The sequence below is a fragment of the Neoarius graeffei genome, chromosome 5 (assembly GCF_027579695.1).
Source record: "Neoarius graeffei isolate fNeoGra1 chromosome 5, fNeoGra1.pri, whole genome shotgun sequence".
NCBI classification, from domain to species: domain Eukaryota; kingdom Metazoa; phylum Chordata; class Actinopteri; order Siluriformes; family Ariidae; genus Neoarius; species Neoarius graeffei.
In genome coordinates, this window is record NC_083573.1 from 4,619,627 (window position 1) to 4,646,884 (window position 27,258).

At 46.2% G+C, this 27,258-nt stretch overlaps 1 protein-coding gene across 2 annotated transcripts; it reads left to right on the forward strand.

The window, feature by feature from the left end:
* Positions 1-3,517: 3,517 nt before the first annotated feature.
* On the forward strand, positions 3,518-26,627 carry cers2b (ceramide synthase 2b). 2 transcript variants are annotated; one of them, XM_060920987.1, is made up of 11 exons: positions 3,518-3,882; positions 6,343-6,516; positions 6,662-6,779; positions 17,672-17,790; positions 20,954-21,011; positions 21,104-21,154; positions 21,238-21,330; positions 22,531-22,659; positions 24,780-24,886; positions 24,961-25,114; positions 25,228-26,627. In XM_060920987.1, the coding sequence occupies exons 2-11, from the start codon at positions 6,344-6,346 to the stop codon at positions 25,372-25,374; spliced, it is 1,149 nt and encodes a 382-aa protein (XP_060776970.1). In that variant the 5' UTR covers positions 3,518-3,882; position 6,343; the 3' UTR covers positions 25,375-26,627. The 2 variants fall into 2 exon arrangements, with proteins under 2 accessions (XP_060776970.1, XP_060776971.1); XM_060920988.1 differs by lacking the exon at positions 3,518-3,882 and adding an exon at positions 3,930-4,140.
* The last annotated feature ends 631 nt before the right edge of the window (positions 26,628-27,258 follow it).

Genomic DNA, 27,258 nt, shown 5'->3' on the forward strand with positions numbered 1-27,258 from the left:
GGAACAAATATGAGGTGACACAGAGGCTATATTCCCTTTGTCACCCATCAATGTGTTGACCTTCATAAGTCAGGGAATTGTTAGAAAAGATAGCTACTTGCCTGAAAATGTCCATTTGTACTGTTAGGGCAATAATAAAAAATTGGACACCAACTGGAAGTGTTACAAACTCGCCTGGAAGAGGAGCCGACTTTATTTTGCCCCCAGGTACAGGATGGTAAGAAAGGCAAAAAAAATCCCCAAGGGTCACTGTTGGTGAATTACAAGAAAAAGTAAAATCTTGGGGTTTCCAATTCTCCAAAACCACCATCAGACTCCACATCCATGGCAGCAGATTATTTGGAAGATTCCAGAAAAAAAGCCTTTTCTGTCAGTTAACTACAAACGTAAGCACCTGAAGTTTGTGAAACACTACTACAACTTTGACTGGAACCGTCTTCTCTGGTCTGATGAAACAAAAATGGAGCTTTTTGGCAATAAACACTCGAGGTGGGTTTGGTGTAAAAAGAAGGATGGTTATAATGAAAAGAACCCGATCCCAACTGTAAAATACGGTGCAAGTTCTGTGATGTTTTCGGTTTGTGTTTTCTCCAAAGGTCCTGGAAACCTTGTTAGGGTGCATGACATCATGGACTCCATGAAATGCCAGGACGTTTTAAATCAGAATCTGGCTGCCTCTGTCAGGAAACTAAAACTGGATCGTCATTGGATCTTCCAGCAGGACAATAATCTAAAGCGTATGTCCAAATCAATACAAAAATGGTTCACTGAGAATCACAGAATCAAGCCTCTGCCCTGGCCATCTCAGTCCCCTGAGGAGAGAGAGTGCAAGAGAGGGCCGAGGACCCTGGATGATCTGGAGAGATCGTGTAAAGAGGAATGGGCTCAATGCCCTCCAACCTTATAAAATGTTACAGGAGGCTCAGTGCTGTTTTACTGGCAAAGGGAGGTTGTATAAAGTATCAAATGCAAGGGTGCCAATAATAGTGACATGTATTATTGTGGGAAATAATTTTCTTGATGAGGGATTTGTTTTTCTCTGAATAAATGTATTTCAATGAAAGGTTGGATTTTTTCTCATTTTTTCAGTGTGAGATGAAGCGACTTCATCAAAAGGTGGATTTTTTCGAACCCTTTTTACCGATCTTTCTAACGGGGCCAATAATCATGGAGGGTACTGTATATATCTGAAAACAAAACCTCCACACAGTCCAAACTCCACAAGGTCAGGTCAGTTTGCAGGGGATGGGTGGTACAGTGGTTGGGCTTCTGCATTCCTTTTTTTCAGAGTTTGGATAATGTGTAGGTTTTATTTCCAGATATATTGCAAAGATTGGTTCTGGATACTCAAATCCTCTCCTTCCTTCCCAAACTAAAACTGCAACCACATTCACACTGTGCAAAGCAGGATTCATGTGTGCAGGAAGGCCCGCTCACGGCCAGCTGAGTGACAGCTTGGTTCTTCAGGGAAAAGGAAAAGCAATCAAGAATTCTTATTCTTTTATCTGTAGCCGCTTAGCTTATCCTGTCCTACAGGGTCGCAGGCAAGCTGGAGCCTATCCCAGCCGACTATGGGTGAGAGGCGGGGTACACCCTGGATAAGTCACCAGGTCATCGTAGGGCTGACACAGAAACACACAACCAGTCAGTTTAGAGCCACCAATTAGCCAAACCCGCATGTCTTCGGACTGTGAAGGAAACCGGAGCACCCAGAGGAAACCCACACAGACATGAGAGAGAACATGCAAACTCCTCACAGAAAGGCCCCCGTCGGCCACTGGGCTCGAACCCAGGACCTTCTTGCTGTGAGGCGACAGTGCTAACCACTACACCACTGTGCCGCCTTGTTATTCTTTTATGTTTATTTTAATTTTTAGATGAGATAAGATAAGATAAGAAAAGAAAAGATAGAACTTTATTGATCCCTTTGGGAGGGTTCCCTCAGAGAAATTAAGATTCCAGCAGCATCATTACAGAATAAACAGCGAATAGAAAATAGAGAAAAAACTTCTAGATAAATTAAATTAAATTAAATATTTACATATACAAATATAAAAAGCCGGCACGGTGGTGTAGTGGTTAGCGCTGTCGCCTCACAGCAAGAAGGTCCTGGGTTCGAGCCCCGGGGCCGGCGAGGGCCTTTCTGTGTGGAGTTTGCATGTTTTCCCCGTGTCCGCGTGGGTTTCCTCCGGGTGCTCCGGTTTCCCCCACAGTCCAAAGACATGCAGGTTAGGTTAACTGGTGACTCTAAATTGAGCGTAGGTGTGAATGTGAGTGTGAATGGTTGTCTGTGTCTATGTGTCAGCCCTGTGATGACCTGGCGACTTGTCCAGGGTGTACCCCGCCTTTCGCCCGTAGTCAGCTGGGATAGGCTCCAGCTTGCCTGCGACCCTGTAGAAGGATAAAGCGGCTACAGATAATGAGATGAGATGAGACAAATATAAAAAGAATAAGCTACGGGAAAGAGAGGAGGGGGGAGGGGCCAGCAGGAGAGATATTGCACATTATATTGCACACATTTTTATTTCTGCATGTATTTTCTTATTCCATTGTTTTTTCTTTTGATTTGTTTTCTTCTTGTTTTATTTTTATTTCTGCATTTATTTTCATATTTTTTTTAATTTGATTTATTTTAGGCGGCACGGTGGTGTAGTGGTTAGCGCTGTCGCCTCACAGCAAGAAGGTCCGGGTTCGAGCCCCGGGGCCGGCGAGGGCCTTTCTGTGTGGAGTTTGCATGTTCTCCCCGTGTCCGCGTGGGTTTCCTCCGGGTGCTCCGGTTTCCCCCACAGTCCAAAGACATGCAGGTTAGGTTAACTGGTGACTCTAAATTGAGCGTAGGTGTGAATGTGAGTGTGAATGGTTGTCTGTGTCTATGTGTCAGCCCTGTGATGACCTGGCGACTTGTCCAGGGTGTACCCCGCCTTTCGCCCGTAGTCAGCTGGGATAGGCTCCAGCTCGCCTGCGACCCTGTAGAAGGATAAAGCGACTACAGATAATGAGATGAGATGAGACAAATATAAAAAGAATAAGCTATAGGAAAGAGAGGGGCCAGCAGGAGAGATATTGCACATTATATTGCACATTGCACACATTTTTATTTCTGCATGTATTTTCTTATTCCATTGTTTTTTCTTTTGATTTGTTTTCTTCTTGTTTTATTTTTATTTCTGCATTTATTTTCATATTTTTTTAAATTTGATTTATTTTATTTTTGTTTGAATTTTTTCTCTATCCTTTTTGATGCTGTACCCCTCTTCTTATTTTTGTAGATTATCTCATGTATGTGTTTGACTATAATAATAATAATAATAATAATAATAATAATAATCTCTCTCTCCTCCAATAAAGAGCCATTCATCGGGGACTCCTATGACCCGTGACGTCATCTTCTGCCGCCCCACCCGCTCCAGTTCCGCTCGCGAGCTGCCACTCCGTCCTCTCTCGTGATTCTCCAGCCACGCCCCTTGCGCTTCCTTCAGGCCACGCGCAGACAGAAGGAGATTCTGATTGGTCAGTCTGAGACTCCTCCCAGAAAAAAAAGAGTCCTCACGTCTGTAAAACTTTTAAAGGTCCGTTATCTGAGCACGAGGCGCTAACAGACCGATAATTAAGCCCGTGGAAACGCCTCGTTGTGGTTCCGTTCCACTGCCCGGTCCCGGTAACCGGTTTCGCTCGGGAGGACAGGAGAGATGATGCGGGGAGGTGGTGGACGGAGTCACCGGAAATTCACCTCAAACTTACCGTGAACGCGGATTTAACATTAACGGACAAAACGGAGGGTTTGTTTTTCCTCACGGAGTCACTTTGGGCAGATTTAACGGAGATTTATTCGTTTTATTTGACGGATTTTCAAAAGAGGACCACCGGAAGCTCGTGACCAAAGTGAGTCAGAAGACCGTTATTTTTAACCGTTATATTTAAACTTGTGAATAAAAGTGCACTGAAATGTGTGTGCGCGTGGGTCGTACAGGTGCGCGCGCGCTTAGCAAACTTGAGCAGGAGCAGCGTTAGCTTTTAGCTAGCTCGTGTTTACACAGACATAAAAATATTACGTAAAAACTTACAGAGAAAAAACACACACACAGACAAAGTAAACGTATTCGGTGTAGTCAAATTAGTGTGACTGATAATAACGTACAGGTTTGTATTAATTTATTTATGCAAATTACACACTTGTTTCGCTGGTTTCAGGTTTTTTTTTTTTTAAATATCAACAGTGTGGTGAAACGTTCATGTGTCATTGTTCTGCTATTTCATCCTCGGCTGTGTCTCAAATCACTCTCGAGTGCACTAGACCGAGTGTCGAATCCGTTATTTAAAAAATTGTGCAGTGCACAGACGGAACGACTCAGGCGGCGGGTTGCAGTTGATCCCCCGGTGTGTGAAGGAATTGAATTCTAAATCCCTTCCAAACGGATGTGTAGTGCACTAGTTAGGGTACACATTCTACAAAGTGTATTAATCCAAGAAGTCAAGAGCTTTGTTTCAAATGCACTGGAACTCGAGTGTCATTATTAATTTGAGTCCTCATTGATTCACAAATAGACTTCCCTAAATGGTTCCCTATGGGAGAAGTAGTGCACTATGTTTCAGGAGTCGGGAGCTGAAGGGCTGGCTTTCTGACATCTGCTGCAGTTAATGGATGAAAGGATTAATTTATAATTAATTGTGTGGCTGTGTTCTAAATTGTCGTGCGAAGGACTTGAATCCTAAACGACTCCCTGAAATGCAGGTTATGTTGTGCACTAGGTAGGTTGCACACTCAATATAGGGCATGAGCTGTGTATCAAATGACAGGAACATCTAGTACACTACATAGGGTGCATAAAACATATTACTTTATATTTTACATCGTGCACGTATGTTATGAATAAGGAGCCGAGTCCTTAAATGAATCTCAAATTGATTCAATTCTTAAATGGCTCCCTATTGGAAAATGTATGTAGCTGAATCCTAAACGATTCACATTGATTCGATTCCAAAATGGCTCCCTTTCAGGGAATCAGATTATAATTGATTCCCAATTGGACATGTTGTGCACTATAGTCTCTACTGACGCACCAGATTATGGGATGGCAAAGGATATAAATCTGTGCTGCCTTCAAAAGTCGGCTCGACGAAGGCAGCATTTGATTGGGACGTGACTCCACACCTTCCTGCCTCTGAATCCATCCTGAGAAAGCAGGTTTTGTTGCGTTTCTGACGCACTGATCGTCATGTACGGTGTTAAATATAGGCTGTAGAAGACATTCACTCATTCCTACTTCATGGACTTGGGTCAGGATGAGAACACTATATTGAGTCAGGGTAATTTTATAGAAATTGCCAGAAGAGCACTGGAATGGACCGAAATGTCCTGTTACACAAAAAATGGCCATTGATCAAAATCGGACCGGTCAGTCTTGAGCGATGTTTTTTGCTATTGATGATGAGAAGCAAAAACACCCGTCTATCTTTGCATTGCAACCTCAGAATGCTGGTCTCTGGCACGCTTGCAACACTTTGTTTTTGCTCTGTAAGAATGGAGCAATGTTTTAACCTCGGCGAGGAAGCGTATCGAAAGGATGGCGAGGTCACGTGATCATGTTTGCAATTAGCTGATTAAGTCTGAGGCTGATTAGTGCACTATTTAGGGTTCAAGTGTGTAATTTGGGATGCAGCGTCTTTCTGCTGAAATGGGAGAAATGAATCAGATATGAGTAACAAGAGGGTGTGTGTCTCCATATGAGTCATGACCTGGACAGCTGTTGCTTCCACACACACACACACACACACACACACACACTGCAGTGATAGGTCAGGGTCAGAATGGCCAGAGCAATGTCACGTGACTCGACCAGCAAATAAGAGCATAGGATTTAGATGAATGCTTTGGTGTGTGTTTGTAGTTAAACTAAGGAGAGAGAGACAGAGACGCAGACAGTGCATTTGACATTGCTTCCAGTCTGCGAGTTGTAAAGATACACACACTTGCTTTAGTCCCACACTCCTTCACATTTTTTAGCACTCAACTACACACACACCAGACCCTGTGCAATATCTTTCACTGACTGTGTGTCTGTGTGTGCGTGTGTTTTTTTTTTTGTGTTGCATTGCTTCCTGTCTGCAAGGTGTCAGGAGACATTAAACACACACACACTTTAGACCCTGTGCAATATCATCCACTCAAATGCACAAACTCCTGTGTGTGTGTGTGTGTGTGTGTGTGTGTTAGGCTTCAGATTAACAACTCTGATAAATATTTTCTTTGAGATTAGAAAAGCTCGCTGTTGCATTGCAATCTGGGATTCCATTACTGACTCCAGTCCACTTCCTGTCTGTCTGTCTCTCCCTCTGTCTCAGCATGTTGCAGTGGCTGAGTGATATTTTCTGGCAGGAGCATCTCTGGTTTCCAGAAGGTTTAGGGTGGGCGGATCTTGAAGACAGAGATGGGCGCGTCTATGCAAAAGCACGGGACCTGTGGGTGGCACTGCCCATCGCGTTTGTGTTCCTCATACTTCGTCAGGTCTTCGAAAGGTAAACCATATTTGGAATAGATGATGAAATATAATTTACAAGTCAGAGATTAGTGTTTATCTGTGAACTTGATGATAATACTTTTGTAAATGAGCAGTTATAACAATTTGTGTGTGTGTGTGTTTGTGTGTGTGCACATGTGCAGGACGGTTGCGATGTATATGGCCTCATTGCTGGGAATAAAAACAACCATCCGAAGAAATGCAGCTCACAATCCAACACTGGAGTCATACTACTGTCAGTCCAGTAAATACCCAACACAGGTACATAACTACTGCGACATCACACGGGTCCGCGACTGTTACTGCGACATCACACGGGTCCGCGACTGTTACTGCGACATCACACGGGTCCACGACTGTTACCGCGACATCACACGGGTCCGCGACCGCGGCATCACACGGGTCCGCGACCGCGGCATCACACGGGTCCGCGACCGCGGCATCACACGGGTCCGCGACTGCGGCATCACACGGGTCCGCGACTGTTACTGCGACATCACACGGGTCCGCGACTGTTACTGCGGCATCACACGGGTCCGCGACCGCGACATCACACAGGTCCGCGACTGTTACTGCGGCATCACACGGGTCCGCGACTGTTACTGCGGCATCACACGGGTCCGCGACTGTTACTGCGACATCACACGGGTCCGCGACTGTTACTGCGACATCACACGGGTCCGCGACTGTTACTGCGACATCACACGGGTCCGCGACTGTTACTGCGACATCACACGGGTCCGCGACTGTTACTGCGACATCACACGGGTCCACGACTGTTACCGCGACATCACACGGGTCCGCGACCGCGGCATCACACGGGTCCGCGACTGTTACTGCGACATCACACGGGTCCGCGACTGTTACTGCGGCATCACACGGGTCCGCGACCGCGGCATCACACAGGTCCGCGACTGTTACTGCGACATCACACGGGTCCGCGACTGTTACTGCGACATCACACGGGTCCGCGACCGCGGCATCACACGGGTCCGCGACCGCGGCATCACACGGGTCCGCGACCGCGGCATCACACGGGTCCGCGACCGCGGCATCACACGGGTCCGCGACCGCGGCATCACACGGGTCCGCGACCGCAACAAAAAAATAAAAAGCATGGCGCCCCCTGAGGCAGACGTGTTTGCTCGCTCTGCTCTCGAATGCCAGCTTTTTCTTTTTTTGTGTGTGCGTGTTTTCTGTTTTTTCTGCAGTGCACAAATGTCATGCACTGGTAACATATAACAGACAAGCACTGCTGGACATCACCAACACACACAGCCATTTGGAATTTACTGGTTTTATACCACTGGAGCTACAACTCATTGTTTGCTCCCACAGCCACCACCAGTCCCAGGAAGGCCCTGAAGCACCGAACCGGAGTGAGCAAGCTGACTCCAGGAAAGTGCTCCGGAGACAGCAACGTAAGCGAGGCGGGGGGGCTCCATGCTAGGTTAAAAGCTCGTGCTAGCCGATCACTGCTACCCAGCCTCCTGCTGGCCAACTTGCGGTCTCTGGGAAAACAAAATGGACGAGCTCAGAGCCAGAATCACAGCACAGTGGGAAATAAGAGAGTGCTGCACACTAATTTTCACCGGGACCTGGCTCTCAGACAAAGTCCCAGAATGTGGCATTCAGTTACAGACTCGCTCTGTACTCCGAGGAGACTGGACCGTAGCCTCTGGTAAGGCTAAAGGGGGAGGTGTGTGTGTGTGTTTAACAACTCTTGGTGTGGAGATGTACAGACTGTCTATAAGCACTGTTTGCCAGATGTGGAGCTGTTACTGCTGAAATGCCTCCCCTGTAATATCTCCTAAGGGAATTCACTGCTGTGTTTTTGGCTGCTGTTTACATCCCCCCGCAAGCTAACTCCATGGCAGCGCTCGGCAAACGCCACAATGACTTCAGCATGTTAGAGACGGCTTATCCCGACGCTGTTTTTATCATCGTAATCAGTGCAATTTACAGACTGTATTCCCTAAATATCAACATGTGGACATCCCCACCCGTGATAAGAACACACTGGACCATGTTTACAGCAACACACACGGTGCATACAGGGCTGCACACACACACCCCACTTCGCACACTCAGACCACATCTCTTTGTTCCTGTATCCGGCCTACAGGCAAAGACAAAACAAATCCTGTCACCAACCAAGTCAAACTCTGGAGCCCAGAGACTGAGAGCACCCTGCAGGACTGTTTTGCTTGGACAGACTGGGATGTGTTTAAAGCTGGAGCCACTTTGGAGGACTCTTCTGTCAGCATACAGGACTATGCTGAGTATGTGACTGGGTACATGAACACATGTGTCTGCAACATTGTGCCCACCATACAGATCAGCAAGTTCCCCAACCAAAAGCCCTGGGTAAACGGTCAGGTCCGACGCATGCTGCATGCTCGTTCTCTTGCATTTAGATCAGGCAATGAGATGGAGTACAAGACAGCAAAGTACGGACTGAGGAAAGCCATTACAGCAGCCAAGAGGCAGTACAGAGAGAAGCTGGACAGCTTCTATTTTACTGCTGACCCCGGGCAGATGTGGTAAGGCCTGCAGCACATCAGGTTACAAGACCAGCACCATCGGCTCCACAGCCAGCCTGCCGGATGACCTCAACACTTTTTACACCAGCTTTGAGACCTCCAGCTACAGCATAGAGAGGAGGCCCGCACGCACACACCTCGACCACCCAACCCCCCTCCCTTCCACCAACAGTCTCATCAGGCCAGGTACACAAAGCTCTGAGGAAGATCAACCCCAGGAAGGCAGCAGGACCAGATAACATCCCTGGGTGGGCCCTCGGAGCAATGATCTGGCTGATGTTTTCACCGCTATTTTCAACCTTTCCCTCAGCCAGAGCACCATTCCCTCCTGCTTCAAGACCACAACCATCGTCCCCCTTCCCAAGAAGAGCCCACCTACCTGCTTGAGTGATTACAGGCCGATAGCACTCACTCCAGTCATCTCAAAGTGCTTTGAGAGAGTGGTACTAGCCCACATTCAGAGCAGTATACTGGACCCCCTGCAGTATGCCAGCAGGTCCACCTCAGACGCCATTGCTGCTGCCCTCCATTATTCCCTCTCCCACCTGGAAAACAAAGACTCTTACATCAGGATGCTCTTTGTTGTCATCCCCCACAAACTCACCCATACAGTGCCTTGAAAAAGTATTCATACCCCTTGAACTTTGTCACGTTTTTCCACCTTACAACCATGAACTTAAAAGTTTTTTATTGAGATTTTATGTGATAGACCAACACAGAGTAGCACATAATTGTGAAGTGAAACGAAAATGATAAATGGTCTTCAAAATTTTAAACAAATAAAAATCTGAAAAATGTGGTGTGCATTAGTATTCAGCCCCCTGTACTCTGATACCTCTAAATACAATCCAGTGCAATCAATTGCCTAAAGAAGTCATCTAATTAGTTAATAGAGTCCTACTGTGTGTAATTTACTCTCAGCATAAATACACTTGTTCTGTGAAGGCCTCAGTGGTTTGTTAGAGAACACTGAAGAACAAACAGCATCATGAAGACCAAAGACCTCACCAGACAGGTCAGGGATAAAGTTCTGGAGAAGTTTAAAGGAGGATTAGGTTATAAAAAAAATCCCAAGCCCTGAACATCAAGAAGCACTGTTCAATCCATCATTCAAAAATGGAAAAAGTATGGCACAACTGCAAACCTACCAAGACATGGCCGTCCACCTAAACTGACAGAGCGAGCAAGGAGAGCACTGGTCAGAGAAGCAGCCAAGAGGCCCATGATCACTCTGGAGGAGCTGCAGAAATCCACAGCTCAGGTGGGAGAATCTGTGCACAGGACAACTATAAGTCATGCACTCCACAAATCTGGCCTTTTTGGAAGAGTGGCAAGAAGAAAGCCATTGTTGAAAGACAGGCATAAGAAACGTAGGGGACACAGCAAACATGTGGAAGAAGGTGCTTTGGTCAGATGAGACCAAAGTTGAACTTTTTGGCCTAAATGCAAAGCGCTATGTGTGGCGGAAAACTAACACTGCTCATCACCCTGCACACACCATCCCCACTGTGAAACATGGTGGTGGCAGCATCATGCTATGGGGATGCTTTTCTTCAGCAGGGACAGGGAAGCTGGTCAGAGTTGATGGGAAGATGGATGGAGCTAAATACAGGGCAATCCTGGAAGAAAACCTGTTGGAGGCTGCAAAAGACTTGAGACTGGGAAGGAGATTCACCTTCCGGCAAGACAATGACCCTAAACATACAGCCAGAGCTACAATGGAACGGTTTAGATCAAAGAATATACATGTGTTAGAATGGCCCAGTCAAAGTCCAGACCTAAATCCCATTGAGCATCTGTGGCAAGACTTGAAAATTGCTGTTCACAGACGCTCTCCATCCAATCTGGCTGAGCTTGAGCTATTTTGCAAAGAAGAATGGGCAAAAATTTCAGTGTCTAGATGTGCAAAGCTGGTAGAGACATACCACAAAAGACTTGCAGCTGTAATTGCAGCAAAAGGTGGCTCTACAAAGTATTGACGCAGGGGGGCTGAATACTAATGCACACCACATTTTTTTCAGATTTTTGTTTAAAATTTTGAAGACCATTTATCATTTTCGTTTCACTTCACAATTATGTGCTATTCTGTGTTGGTCTATCACATAAAATCTCAATAAAAAACTTTTAAGTTCGTGGATGTAAGGTGGAAAAATGTGAAAAAGTTCAAGGGGTATGAATACTTTTTCAAGGCACTGTAAACTGTCCACACTTGGTTTGCACCCACCCTCTGTGACTGGCTCCTCGACTTCCTGACTGGCAGACCCCAGACTGTCAGGATTGGTAATAGGACTTCAGCCAGCATTATCAAACATTGGCACCCCACAGGGATGCGTCCTCAGCCCCATCCTCTACACCCTGTTCACCCGCGACTGTGTCGCCTCCTGCAAGGACATAATCATCCTGAAGTTCGCGGACGACACCGCAGTGATAGGACGCGTCACTGGCGGAGACTAAGCGGCCTACAGGAAGGGAGGTGGCTGGTCTGGTGTCCTGGTGTGAGGACAACAACCTCACCCTCAACACGGACAAGACGAAGGAGATGATGGTGGACATGAGGAAGGAGAGGAGATCTCATCGGCTGCTGTTCATCTGGGAGCTTGAGGTGGAGAGGGTGAGCAGCTTCAAATACCTGGGTGTTCACATTAGTGAGGACCTCACATGGACACTTAACGCTACACAGCTGGTTAGGAAGGCTCAACAGCGGCTGCACTTTGTGAGGAGGCTGAGGAAGTTTGGTATGTCGCCCAAGAGCCTCAGCAACTTCTACAGCTGTGCGATTGAGGGCATCCTGACCAGCTGCATCACTGTGTGGTATGGCAGCACTACGGCTGTGTAATTGTTGTAATTTGGCGTTCATGGTGGATGGCAAACTAAGAATTTCATTGTGCAGGAGGACATGTTCCTCACTATGCATATGTCAGACACCTTTTTTATTTTTTTTTATTTTGAATCTACATCACACGGGTACACAACTAGTACTGCTATGTCATGCAGGTACACAACTATTTTGCGCAGGTCAGATGTCAGGCTGCAGCTAATTTTCAACTGCTTGTGTCTACCTGCGATAACAAGCACAGGTAGACTCAAGACTGGTCTTGTGTCGACGCACGATGACGCAGATAATGGCAGTGTTGCAGAGGGTCTTTCGGAGAGGCAGGTTGACAAGTGGATCACCATCTATTTGCATTTCAGCTGCGATTCGCTTTCGATCGGTGCAAATAGCAGGTCGACACATGGAGAGGCAGGCGGTTGTGCAATGCTTGCGTGACCAATCGCAGTTTGAAACAGGTAGTGGCAGCCAGACGCAGGCTGACGCAGGGGAATACAAGTCTTGAGAGATGGCTGTGATGCATCATGGTAGACGCAGACTGCACCTGCAAATACTTTACAACAACCTGCGAGCAGTCTGATGGCCTTAAATTTTTTAAAGGTTTTCTATGCATGGCGTCCAGCTGCGTCTGCTTCCGACTGGTTGATACAGCTTAAAAACTGTGTCTTGCAATACGTCTGACCACAATGAAGTATTTGATGCAAAACGCCTGCGTCCACCTGTGATCGGTTGCCACCCGACTGATCGCAGGTTGCGGCATGCATCTTTCTGTTGTCTGACCTAGGCATTACTGCTGCTGCTACCTCACACGGGTACACAGCAATTAGTACTGCTCCATCACACGGGTACGCAGCAATTACTACTGCTCCGTCACACGGGTACACAGCAATTACTACTGCTGCTCCGTCACACGGGTACGCAGCTATTACTACTGCTGCTCCGTCATACGGGTACGCAGCTATTACTACTGCTGCTCCGTCACACGGGTACGCAGCTATTACTACTGCTGCTCCGTCACACGGGTACGCAGCTATTACTACTACTGCTCCATCACACGAGTACGCAGCCATTACTGCTGCTCTATCACACGAGTACACAGCTATTACTGCTGCTCTATCACACGGGTACGCAGCTATTACTACTACTGCTCCATCACACGAGTACACAGCTATTACTACTGCTCCGTCGCACGGGTACGCAGCTGTTACTACTGCTCCGTCGCACGGGTACGCAGCTGTTACTACTGCTCTATCACACGGGTACGCAGCTATTACTACTACTGCTCTATCACACGGGTACACAGCTATTACTACTACTGCTCTGTCACACGAGTACGCAGCTATTACTGCTGCTCTATCACACGGGTACGCAGCTATTACTACTGCTCTATCACACGGGTACGCAGCTATTACTACTGCTCCATCACACGAGTACGCAGCTATTACTACTGCTCCGTCGCACGAGTACGCAGCTATTACTACTGCTCCGTCGCACGGGTACGCAGCTATTACTACTGCTCCGTCGCACGGGTACGCAGCTATTACTACTGCTCCGTCGCACGGGTACGCAGCTGTTACTACTGCTCTATCGCACGGGTACGCAGCTATTACTACTACTGCTCTATCACACGAGTACACAGCTATTACTGCTGCTCTATCACACGAGTACACAGCTATTACTGCTGCTCTATCACACGAGTACGCAGCTATTACTGCTGCTCTATCACACGAGTACGCAGCTATTACTGCTGCTCTATCACACGAGTACGCAGCTATTACTGCTGCTCTATCACACGAGTACGCAGCTATTACTGCTGCTCTATCACACGAGTACGCAGCTATTACTGCTGCTCTATCACACGAGTACGCAGCTATTACTGCTGCTCTATCACACGAGTACGCAGCTATTACTGCTGCTCTATCACACGAGTACGCAGCTATTACTGCTGCTCTATCACACGGGTACGCAGCTATTACTACTACTGCTCCGTCGCACGGATACGCAGCTATTGCTACTGCTGCTCTATCACACGGGTACGCAGCTATTACTACTACTGCTCCATCACACGAGTACGCAGCTGTTACTACTGCTCTGTCGCACGGGTACGCAGCTGTTACTACTGCTCTGTCGCACGGGTACGCAGCTGTTACTACTGCTCTATCACACGGGTACGCAGCTATTACTACTACTGCTCTATCACACGAGTACGCAGCTATTACTACTGCTGCTCCGTCGCACGGATACGCAGCTATTGCTACTGCTGCTCTATCACACGAGTACACAGCTATTACTACTGCTGCTCTATCACACGAGTACGCAGCTATTACTACTGCTCTGTCACACGGGTACGCAGCTATTACTACTACTGCTCCGTCACACGAGTACGCAGCTATTACTACTGCTCCGTCGCACGAGTACGCAGCTATTACTACTGCTCCGTCGCACGGGTACGCAGCTGTTACTACTGCTCCGTCGCACGGGTATGCAGCTGTTACTACTGCTCCGTCGCACGGGTACGCAGCTGTTACTACTGCTCCGTCGCACGGGTACGCAGCTGTTACTACTGCTCTGTCACACGAGTACACAGCTATTACTACTACTGCTCTATCACACGAGTACACAGCTATTACTGCTGCTCTATCACACGAGTACACAGCTGTTACTGCTGCTCTATCACACGGGTACGCAGCTATTACTACTACTGCTCTATCACACGGGTACGCAGCTATTACTACTACTGCTCCATCACACGAGTACGCAGCTGTTACTACTGCTCTATCGCACGGGTACGCAGCTGTTACTACTGCTCTATCGCACGGGTACGCAGCTGTTACTACTACTGCTCTATAACACGGGTACGCAGCTATTACTACTACTGCTCTATAACACGGGTACGCAGCTATTACTACTACTGCTCTATCACACGGGTACGCAGCTATTACTACTACTTCTCCATCACACGGGTACGCAGCTATTACTACTACTGCTCCATCAAACGAGTACGCAGCTATTACTACTACTACTGCTCCGTCGCACGGGTACGCAGCTATTGCTACTGCTGCTCTATCACACGGGTACACAGCTATTACTACTGCTGCTCTATCACACGAGTACGCAGCTATTGCTACTGCTGCTCTATCACACGGGTACGCAGCTATTACTACTGCTGCTCTATCACATGAGTACGCAGCTATTACTACTGCTCTATCACACGGATATGCAGCTATTACTACTACTGCTCTATCACACGAGTACGCAGCTATTACTACTACTGCTCTATCACACGAGTACGCAGCTATTACTACTACTGCTCTATCACACGAGTACGCAGCTATTACTACTACTGCTCTATCACACGAGTACGCAGCTATTACTACTGCTCTATCACACGAGTACGCAGCTATTACTACTGCTCTATCACACGAGTACGCAGCTATTACTACTGCTCTATCACACGAGTACGCAGCTATTACTACTGCTCTATCACACGAGTACGCAGCTATTACTACTGCTCTATCACACGAGTACGCAGCTATTACTACTACTGCTCTATCACACGAGTACGCAGCTATTACTACTACTGCTCCGTCGCACGAGTACGCAGCTATTACTACTACTGCTCCGTCGCACGGATACGCAGCTATTGCTACTGCTGCTCTATCACACGGGTACGCAGCTATTACTACTACTGCTCTATCGCACGGGTACGCAGCTATTACTACTACTGCTCTATAACACGGGTACGCAGCTATTACTACTACTTCTCCATCACACGGGTACGCAGCTATTACTACTACTGCTCTATAACACGGGTACGCAGCTATTACTACTACTGCTCCATCACACGAGTACGCAGCTATTACTACTACTACTGCTCTATCGCACGGGTACGCAGCTATTACTACTACTGCTCTATAACACGGGTACGCAGCTATTACTACTACTGCTCTATAACACGGGTACGCAGCTATTACTACTACTGCTCTATCACACGGGTACGCAGCTATTACTACTACTGCTCTATCACACGGGTACGCAGCTATTACTACTACTTCTCCATCACACGGGTACGCAGCTATTACTACTACTGCTCCATCACACGAGTACGCAGCTATTACTACTACTACTGCTCCGTCGCACGGGTACGCAGCTATTGCTACTGCTGCTCTATCACACGGGTACACAGCTATTACTACTGCTGCTCTATCACACGGGTACGCAGCTATTACTACTGCTGCTCTATCACACGGGTACGCAGCTATTACTACTGCTGCTCCATCACACGAGTACGCAGCTATTGCTACTGCTGCTCTATCACACGGGTACGCAGCTATTACTACTGCTGCTCTATCACACGGGTACGCAGCTATTACTACTGCTGCTCCATCACACGTGTACGCAGCTATTACTACTGCTCTATCACACGAGTACGCAGCTATTACTACTGCTCTATCACACGGGTACGCAGCTATTACTACTGCTGCTCCGTCGCACGGGTACGCAGCTATTACTACTACTGCTCTATCACACGGGTACACAGCTATTACTACTACTGCTCTATCACACGGGTACGCAGCTATTACTACTACTGCTCTATCACACGGGTACACAGCTATTACTACTGCTGCTCTATCACACGAGTACGCAGCTATTACTACTACTGCTCCATTACAAGAGTACGCAGCTATTACTACTGCTCCGTCGCACGGGTACGCAGCTGTTACTACTGCTGCTCCGTCGCACGGGTACGCAGCTGTTACTACTGCTGCTCCGTCGCACGGGTACGCAGCTGTTACTACTGCTGCTCCGTCGCACGGGTACGCAGCTGTTACTACTGCTGCTCCGTCGCACGGGTACGCAGCTGTTACTACTGCTGCTCCGTCGCACGGGTACGCAGCTGTTACTACTGCTGCTCCGTCGCACGGGTACGCAGCTGTTACTACTGCTGCTCCGTCGCACGGGTACGCAGCTGTTACTACTGCTGCTCCGTCGCACGGGTACGCAGCTGTTACTACTGCTCCGTATGAGGTGCATCAGTGTGACTTGTAAATAATACGAGTTCAGTGTGCGATACGTTTGAAATTTGGTGTTCTCTATCGAGGCAGGAGTAAGAAAAATTCAAAAGTTTGACCAAGATGGCAGAGTCGAAAGGCTCCATGTGGCATGAAATCAGACAATTTCAGTGGCGCACCAAAATTTTATGCTGGTGCTCCTTAAATGTTATGTAAGGAGCATGAGTGTTCCTCATGGAACAAGTTTGGGGTTCTGCAGGTACACTACTACTACACAACATGGGTACACACCTTCTACCACCTGATGCAGATACACACTTGCCTCGTTCCCACTCACACTGACAACTGTCTAGTTTTCACTGTTCTGCGGTAATTGTGTCGCGTGGGAATGGGAGCAAAACAGCAGAGTCGAAACGTTAATCTGTCCCCTGTTGCCCTCGTAACAGTTACAGAAATCTTTTGCCATGGTTTCAGTGGGAATTGAAACATCAGATTTGCGTGTTGTGGTGATGCTGGTAGTGATATTGTGACAGCAAAAAAAACATTGGCAGATATCAGGATAAATGTGATAACTTTTGTTTGAGTGAAACATGTTCAGAAGACGGCTGTTTTCGAAGACATTTGCTCACAAGCTCACGTCTCCGCTCGGGCTTTTCACAACAATGGACTTGCCACCTTGTGACACAACACCTCCTGCAATAACAGATTTCAAATGTGTGACTTTGTACCACCTGACAGAGATACACACCTCTCCCCGTCTCTCTGTAGAAGTGTGTAGCGGAGCTGTGCAGGCAAAGCGGCAATTCAGAGAAGCAGCTGCAACGTTGGTTCAGACGGAGAAGAAACCAGGACAGACCCATCCTGATAAAGAAGTTCAGAGAGGCCAGGTATATACAAATACACGGTAAATTTCATATCGCTAGTTTGCAAAAGTTATCTTCCTGATGAGCGTTCACACTGTGGTCTTCCATATAATCGTGCGTGTGAGCGTCAGACCTCTATCTGCACAACACTGGAGTGTTAAGCTCCTGAAAAGCTACTTGAAGACTTCAGACAGAGGGTTGTCATGTTGTGAACATCAGTCTTAGTATTGATGGATTGAAATTGGGTCCATATGGTTTGATTTGATACATTTACTTGCTGATGACAATAATAATGTTTATAACAGGAATAAATGGAGTGTTGGTTTAAATAATGTTTATGTAGTTCACATAGATTAACTTCAGTCAAGAGTCAGTAGTTAGTAATACACTTGTGTTCAAAATAATAGCAGTCCAACACGACTAACCAGATCAATCACTGTTTTTGGTGGAAATTATATTACTACATGGCAAATAATTTACCAGTAGGTGTAGCAGAGTCATAGAAAACCAACAGACCCAACATTCATGATATGCATGCTCCCGAGTCTGTGTAATCGAATAATTAAGTGAAAGGGACGTGTTCAAAATAATAGCAGTGTGGAGTTTAATTAGTGAGGTCATTCATTCTGTGAAAAAACAGATGTCAGTCAGGTGGCCCTAATTTAAGGATGAAGCCAGCACATGTTGTACATCCATTTCTCTCTGAAAACCTGAGAAACATGGGTCGTTCCAGACATTGTTCAGAAGAACAGCGTGCTTTGATTAAAACGTTGATTGGAGAGGTAAAACGTATACTGTAAAAAAGTGCAGAAAATGATGGGCTGCTCAGCTAAAATGATCTCCAGTGCTTTAAAATGGACAGCAAAGCCAGAGAGACGTGGAAGAAAACAGAAGACTACCATTCGAATGGATCGAAGAATAGCCAGAATGGCAAAGACTCAGCCAATGATCAGCTCCAGGGTGATCAAAGACGGTCTGAAGTTACCTGTGAGTACTGTGACAATTAGAAGACGCCTGTGTGAAGCTAATCTATCGGCAAGAAGCTCCCGCAAAGTCCCACTGTTAAAAAAAAGACGTGCTGAAGAGGATACAATTTGCCAAAGAACACATCGACTGGCCTAAAGAGAAATGGAAAAACATTTTGTGGACTGATGAAAGTAAAATTGTTCTTTTTGGGTCCAAGAGCCGCAGACAGTTTTTCAGACGACCCCCAAACACTGAATTGAAGCCACAGTACACTCTGAAGACAGTGAAGCATGGTGGTGCAAGCATCATGATATGGGGATGTTTCTCTTATGGCCCTTTTCCACTACCCTTTTTCAGCTCACTTCAGCTCGCTTCAGCTCACTTCAGCCCGACACGGCTCGCGTTTCGACTACCAAAAACCAGCACGACTCAGCTCGTTTCAGCCCTGCTTAGCCCCTAAAACTCGCACCGTTTTGGAGTGGGGCTGAAGCGAGCCAAGCCGTGCCGACTGAGGTTGGGGGCGTGAGCAGACACTCCCCTGTGCACTGATTGGTGAGGAGGAGTGTTCTCACATGCCCACACACGCCCCGCGAGCGCGCTGGGATCTGTAAACACCGCAAACCCGGAAGAAGAATAATTACGAATTACGAGAATTTCTGAAGCCTTATGCGCCTCGCCTCATCTATACGCTCTTGCCAGTATCTGTTGGCCACAGCACCAAGACCAGCAACACTAACGACTCCATGTCCTCCATGTTTATTGTTTACTATTCGGGTCGTGAGACTACCGCTTAAAAGCTCACTGAATCAGTGACATACAGAGCATCGTGGACGAGTTCGCGGAGCGCAAGGCTCGCCGTATGCCCTTCAAATAATGCGCGCAGTAGGCTATTGATGTTTTATTATGAGCCATGTACAGTATGTCGCCTAATGTTTTTTTGTTTCTGAGTTACATGTTCGTTTGAAGGACTTAATGTACAAAATAACATAGTTGCACCCCGTAGTGTTGAAATTGGTAAACACAGTGCATTCAGTGAGGTTTGCACCGCCCTCCTTTTATTTCTGACTCTTCCTGTCACCACTCTGAGCGCTCATTCGTATGCCCTTCAAATAATGTGCGCAGTATAGGCTATTGATGTTTTATTATGAGCCATGTACAGTATCCTAATGTTTTTTGTTTCTGAGTTACATGTTCGTTTGAAGGACTTGATGTACTAAATAACATAGTTGCACCCGGTAGTGTTGAAATTGGTAAACACCGCAGTTGCGGACATTTTGTAGCCTAAAATGATGTTATGATAAGCTTTAATAAAGGGCCCGGTCATTTGCCCCGCCCCCGGCCCGGCTCTGACTTGTTCCGCCACTGTCACTGATGTCACTGTTTGCGCTGCTTAACGACATCACGTGACGTCCACCCACTTTCGCTAACTCCACCCAATGTGTCCACCCACTTCCAGCCAGCACGGTTCAGCGCGGTTGTAGTCGAAATGCAACTCCAACAGCCCCGCTCAGCTCGACTCAGCTCGACTCGGCACGGCACGACTCAGCCGCGTTTGTAGTGGAAAAGCGGCATTACTGTGGTGTCGGGCCCATTTATCGCATACCAGGGATCATGGATCAGTTTGCATACTTGAAGAGGTCATGTTGCCTTATGCTGAAGAGGAAATGCCCTTGAAACGGGTGTTTCAACAAGACAACGACCCCAAACACACCAGTAAGCGAGCAGCATCAGGGTTCAAAACCAACAAAATGAAAGTTATGGAGCTGCCAGCCCAATCCCCGGACCTTAATCCGATAGAAAACTTGTGGGGTGACGTCAAAAATGCTGTTTCTGAGGCAAAACCAAGAAACGCAGAGGAATTGTGGAATGTTGTCAAATCATCCTGGGCTGGAATACCTGTTCACAGGTGCCAGAAGTTCTCAGAAACCGTGGTTATACAACTAAATATTAGTTTAGTGATTCACAGGAATACTAAATCCTTAAGATTTTTTCAGTTTATACAGTAAATATTTGGAGTTTGTCATGAAAAATGCAGACACTGCTATTTTTTTTTGAACAGCCCAATATTCATTTTTCTTCATGTTTTGATGTAGAATATAACGTGCAGTGTTCCCAATGCATGGAAATTAAAAACTATTATAAGGATTTTGAGCTTTACTCACGTTTTTAAACACACTGCTATTATTTTGAACACAACTGTACGTGCGTGTGTGTTTTTCAGTTGGAGGTTTGTGATTTATCTCTTTGCCTTTGTTGCTGGCCTTGCTGCTCTCATCGACGTGAGTCAATCTCTCTTTCTCGTTCACTTTTAATAAACACATCTGAATCGTGTGTGTGTGTGAGAGAGACTAATATGTATCTCTTGGTGTAGAAACCATGGCTGTATGATTTGGAGGAGATGTGGAAGGGTTTCCCAACTCTGGTGAGTCATACATCAGGAATGTGTGTGTGCGCATGCATGCTTTTGTTCTAATGGTGCTCTCTCTCTCTCTCTCGCTCTGTTAGACTGTCTTACCCTCGCAGTATTGGTATTACATGCTGGAGTTGGGATTTTACTCCTCTCTCCTCTTCAGCGTGGCTTCAGATGTCAAACGCAAAGTGAGTTTTCTGCGCACACACACACACACCCCGACTAGCCGATTTTCAATAGGTGCCTTTGCTGAAGCTCATATTTGACTAATCAGCGAGGGTCAATACAGCAAGCTCTGCCCCCGTTTGTTCCGATACTATCGGAAAAAAATACAGCACTCGAACAAACTGGAATTGTCCCTGGTTCCACATGTGGAAAAATGTCTTATGTGGTGTAGTAATAAATATTATTCTGTCCACATTCACTGGATATGAGCAATCGCGCATGCTGATTGGCTATGACAAGGCTATCAGCTCGTATACCATGAGTAGAGAAAAACAAAATGGCGGCGTGTTGCTGAACCAACCGAGGATGAAATAAAAACTGCTTCAAAACAAAACCCCGAAATCTCATCTCATCTCATTATCTGTAGCCACTTTATCCTTCTACAGGGTCGCAGGCGAGCTGGAGCCTATCCCAGCTGACTACGGGCGAAAGGCGGGGTACACCCTGGACAAGTCGCCAGGTCATCACAGGGCTGACACATAGACACAGACAACCATTCACACTCACATTCACACCTACGCTCAATTTAGAGTCACCAGTTAACCTAACCTGCATGTCTTTGGACTGTGGGGGAAACCGGAGCACCCACAAAACCCCAAAATATGGAATAAAAGTATTTTTATGGTGGTAACTTTTTTTTTTTTCTTTCAAGAATTATTATTCTCGCATTTTTTCACAAATTGCTCGTCATTTCACCAGTTTGTTTACATTCTAAGCGGAAATTGTCACATTCTGTGTAAAGTTTTGATTTATCGAATTTGCAAAACATAAAAATGCTCCGTTTCTCAAAATCCCGTGAATGTGGATAGAATAAAACGGTTATTCCACTCAATCTTGTCGTACATGGTTTATAGTCAACTCGGTGCTACGCGCCTCATCGGCTGTCAGCTCATGTACAACTCGATTTCGTGGAATAACTGTTTCGGATTTAGTCGTCATGGCCCTGTAATGTGGTTATCATTTATAAATGTAGTTTTCCCCCCAGAGTCGTTTACACTTACAGCTTTAGATCTAAAATGTTAACGTCAGTCAGTTTTATTGGGTAAATGATTTAATGCTGGAGGCCTGATGTGCACCTCTGGATATGAGAGTGGTGTAGGTGGGATGGCAAATACAGGGCCGTGAGAAAGTCCAGCTGTTTCACATAACTCTCTCTCTCTCAGGATTTTAAAGAGCAGATCATCCACCATGTTGCCACAATCACACTGATCAGTTTCTCTTGGTGTATGAACTACATCCGTGCAGGAACACTCGTCATGTTTCTGCACGATTCCTCTGACTACCTACTGGAGGTATGAACAGACACACACCATCATAAGCATGTGCAGTTCAATGATGTCTGTTTCAGGAATACTACAAGAAAATGTGCACATCCTGCAGGAAGTCCTGTGCTTGTAAGGAAGCAAGAAAAGGAGGATGGTCGGAAAGGGAAGGAAAGAAGAGAGACAGGGACCAAGAAAGGAAAAAAATAATGGGAGAAAAAGGGAGACAGACAGAATAGAGGAAGGAGACAAAGAAGGTAAAAAATAACAGGAAAAAAAGAACAAAGCCCAGATACCCCTCTTCAACCAACAGGGAATGGGTTCTTGAACTGGTTCCATTCAGGATTCTTTGAAACGTGGTGACCGCTTGCGAACCAGCCCACGTTTTCATCAGTTTTGAGCAGAACCATTGTAATCGAGGACGTTATGAATAGAGGGCGTGGGACGATTCACAATGGCCCTAAACACTAGGGGCAAGATGGCGGCGTGCATTGATTTAACTGCAAGCTTTTGTTCTGTTATTGCAGCCATTTGTGTTGAGTCCATTTTTTTCCCTGAAGGTGTTTCCTTTGCCATTGCGTTCTCAATCACTGCACTCTGCTGCCTCTCTAAACCATACATGTCAACCTTTGGTCAATCAAACCTGTATAACCAACCTCCAAAATCCGTATAAGATGCAAATTAAAATAATTTACCTAAAATTTGAATGATAATTAACAATGATATATCCCAGTTACTTTTTATTCAATATTAATAACAATAAACCTTCAGAATGAATACAAAGCTCCAATGTTTGACAAAAACACAAAGTGTTATCAGCGTAGTTACGAAGGAAATACTTCGTTGTTTGGAGACAGGTTTCACCGAGCGGCTATCATGCACGAGACTTCATATTAGCCACAAAGTCAGGAAAATCTGTTTGTAAAATGACGTTATAATGACCAAATACAATGAAAAGTATTTTTCCAGTCTCACCTGTGAAAGGTAATCCCATGTGATCTCGTTCGGACGGTAAACCTGTTGGTACAGTTAAACGCAGCACATGAATGAGGCATCTTTATTCTCCGCTACTGTCTAGACGCTACACCAGAGACGGTTGAAGAATCTCCACTTTGCCACATCCAATATGGCGGCGAGGATGACCGTATGATTCTACGCAGAAGGCGGTGTCTGTGTTTATATGTCTATGACTTCACGGTTGGCGGGATTCTCGCAATGCGGTGTGCGCATGATCAAAAGTGGAACGAAGTCTCGCTACCACAAGATAACGCGCGATTTCATAAGACTCTTTACTGGCTGTCTGTGGTGTACAGTACGTTTGTAAATGTTATGCACTCTTTTATCATCGTGGGAATTGATTATAGCTCTAAATAAATATTGAAGTTTTTTTTAAAGAATCCGTATAACTTTATTTATACGCCCGTATACTACGTTTATTGAATCAAATCCGTATAAAATACGGACATTCCGTATAGGTTGACATGTATGCTAAACTCATGATGCCCACTGATGTTATGGTTCGTGCTGAAAAAAACCAGCTCTATTCAGGTTCTCATCTCATCTCATTATCTGTAGCCGCTTTATCCTTCTACAGGGTCGCAGGCAAGCTGGAGCCTATCCCAGCTGACTATGGGCGAAAGGCGGGGTACACCCTGGACAAGTCGCCAGGTCATCACAGGGCTGACACATAGACACAGACAACCATTCACACTCACATTCACACCTACGCTCAATTTAGAGTCACCAGTTAACCTAACCTGCATGTCTTTGGACTGTGGGGGAAACCGGAGCACCCGGAGGAAACCCACGCGGCCACGGGGCTCGAACCCGGACCTTCTTGCTGTGAGGCGACAGCGCTAACCACTACACCACCGTGCCGCCTCTATTCAGGTTCCGAACCAGTTTATTTTTGGTTGAAATGCTCTGAACGGTTCAAAATTTGTTGCGCGAATCTGGACGGAACTCATTCCCTGTTGGTGGAAAAGGGGTGAGGGAGAGATGTTAGTTTCCGGGAATGAGTTGAGAATGGCTCCCTCTGGTGGTAGGAAAGGAAACTCAACCCAAATCCTCACAAGGAACTCGTAAAACAGTGGCAACAAACGAATTTACCCACAGCTTTCTTTCTTTCTTTCTTTCTTTCTTTCTCACAGTCAGCGAAGATGTTTAACTATGCAGGATGGAGGAAGACGTGTAACTGCTTCTTCATAGTGTTTGCTGTGTTCTTCATCATCACCCGACTTGTTATCTTCCCATTCCGGTACCACACAAACCCAGAGAGATGTGTATATAAATGAGAGAAACTCTTGTGTAACCCGTGTGTGTGTGTGTCAGGATCCTGTACTGTACGTGGGTGTATCCGCTGACGCTCTACCCTCCATTCTTCGGCTACTACTTCTTTAACGGGCTCCTGCTGGTACTGCAGTGTTTACACGTGTTCTGGGCTGCACTCATCATCCGCATGGCACTGCGATTCCTGCCCCACAACGTACGTCCCCACACTCACACTCGTACATGTTGTACTGTAATAACGGAATTGAGTCACTGAGTAAACTAAAGCATGAGATTTTCTGCCCTCGTTCTTCATCTCTCCTTCTTCAGGAGATTGTGGAAGACGAGAGGAGCGACAGAGAGGAGACGGACGACTCGGAGGAGGAGGACGAAGAGAGGAACGGCGAGATAAAGAAGAACGGCGCGTTATGGAACGGCTACACTACACACAACAACAACCACCGCAAAACACACTGACTGAGAAACTGAGACAGGGACAGAGAGATTCCGGTTACTCTCTCTCCTCGCTCTCTCTCTCTCTCACTCCCCCTCTCACACACACACACACACACACACGCACGTGCGCGCACCATTGCTGCGTGAGGATGCTTCTGTGCGACAAATGCTACGAGCTCACTGCCGGAGCAGAGCCTCTCAATGACTGAGGTCACATGACCACGATTTTGGCGCTTCCTCTTCTCACATTCTGTAAAAGGAACATTTCTCCTCGATGGACATACTGTCCATATTTTTCCAAAAATTGTATTTGTGTAAAATATTGGCTTTATTTTATGCTTCACTAGCGAAGTTGCTAGTTAGGTTCGTTTTTTTTTTAGATCTGGATGAGTGATGAGAGTTCCCTGAGTTAGTGAAGCAAACCAGAAGAAACATTTTCAAGTGCATCACATTTAAATTAAAACCAGTGGACGGGACACTAATTTTCAGCGAGTGAGGGGTCTAATACCGACTTGCTGCACAACTGTCCATATAATATGAGAGCGAGAGAAACTAGCATTGCTGAGAGTTTACTGGATCATGTGCCTTATGTCCTCGTCTGTCTGTCTGTCATCCCTCTGTTTTTCATTTTTAATACCAAACCTGTCTCACGATCACATCACAATCTTCACATGGATGTACATCTGTAAATATCTGTTTACATATGTGTTTTGCAGGTTGTACACCGTGTGTAGTGAAAGGGTACAGCAGATTTTCTTCTGCCTAAACAGAACGTCCTGTCCGGCCCTGTCCCGAACCACAGCTGCAGCCAAGAGAGCTCATGTGTTCGAATGGAAAAGGACAAAACATCAGCTGTGGCCCGAACTCCATACCACCACGTATTAACGTGTAATCATGAAGATGGGCCTTGTTCAAAACCACATACTAATATACCAAACGTGTAGTATGCTCTGACTGACTAAAAAAAAATTGAGCACGTTCCGAATTGCAGCTCTTGCACCAAAACGTGATTCGCTGTGTCCTAAACCACAAACAAACGAACCGGCGTCAAAACGAATTGCATACGACCAAAGAAAATGTTGAATTCTGTTTTTGTTTTTTGTTTTTTCCCCCCACCCTTCTTCACTTCCACTTCATTCCTTGATCACTGCCGCTCACACTCTGCCGCATCCTCACTGCCTCCTGGCCAAAACTTAATGACAGTATTATTTTTTATTATTCTGTTTATTGAGCTGAATGTTTAATGATGGAGATAATAAACCAATGAAAGGTCACAGCTTGCGTCGATATCTCACTGCACAAAAAGTTCTGCAGGTGGAAACACCTTGTTGATGAGGGAGGTCACAGGAGAACGTCTGTTCTGGGTTCAAGTCGCCAAGAAGGCTACAGCAACCACTCATTACAACCGTGGGAAGCAGAAAAGCATCTCAAAATGCGGTGTTCCTCAAGCGGACGGGCTGCAACAGCAAGATCCACTCTTCTGAACCAAGGGCAGGAACGTGAGGCGACACCAGGCACAGGATCACCTAGCTGGACTGCTGAATGTTGGAAATAACGAATGCAGCTGTTAAACAGCTCCTTCCAACATCATCGTCTCCGAAACCCACCCTGATCCCAGAACAGGTTGCCGTATGCAGATTAGACAGGGACATAAATGATGACTTGATGACATACAGTGGTGCTTGAAAGTTTGTGAACCCTTTAGAATTTTCTATATTTCTGCATAAATATGACCTAAAATATCATCAGATTTTCACACAAGTCCTAAAAGTAGATAAAGAGAACCCAGTTAAACAAATGAGACAAAAATATTATACTTGGTGATTTATTTATTGAGGAAAATGATCCAATATTACATATCTGTGAGTGGCAAAAGTATGTGAACCTTTGCTTTCAGTATCTGGT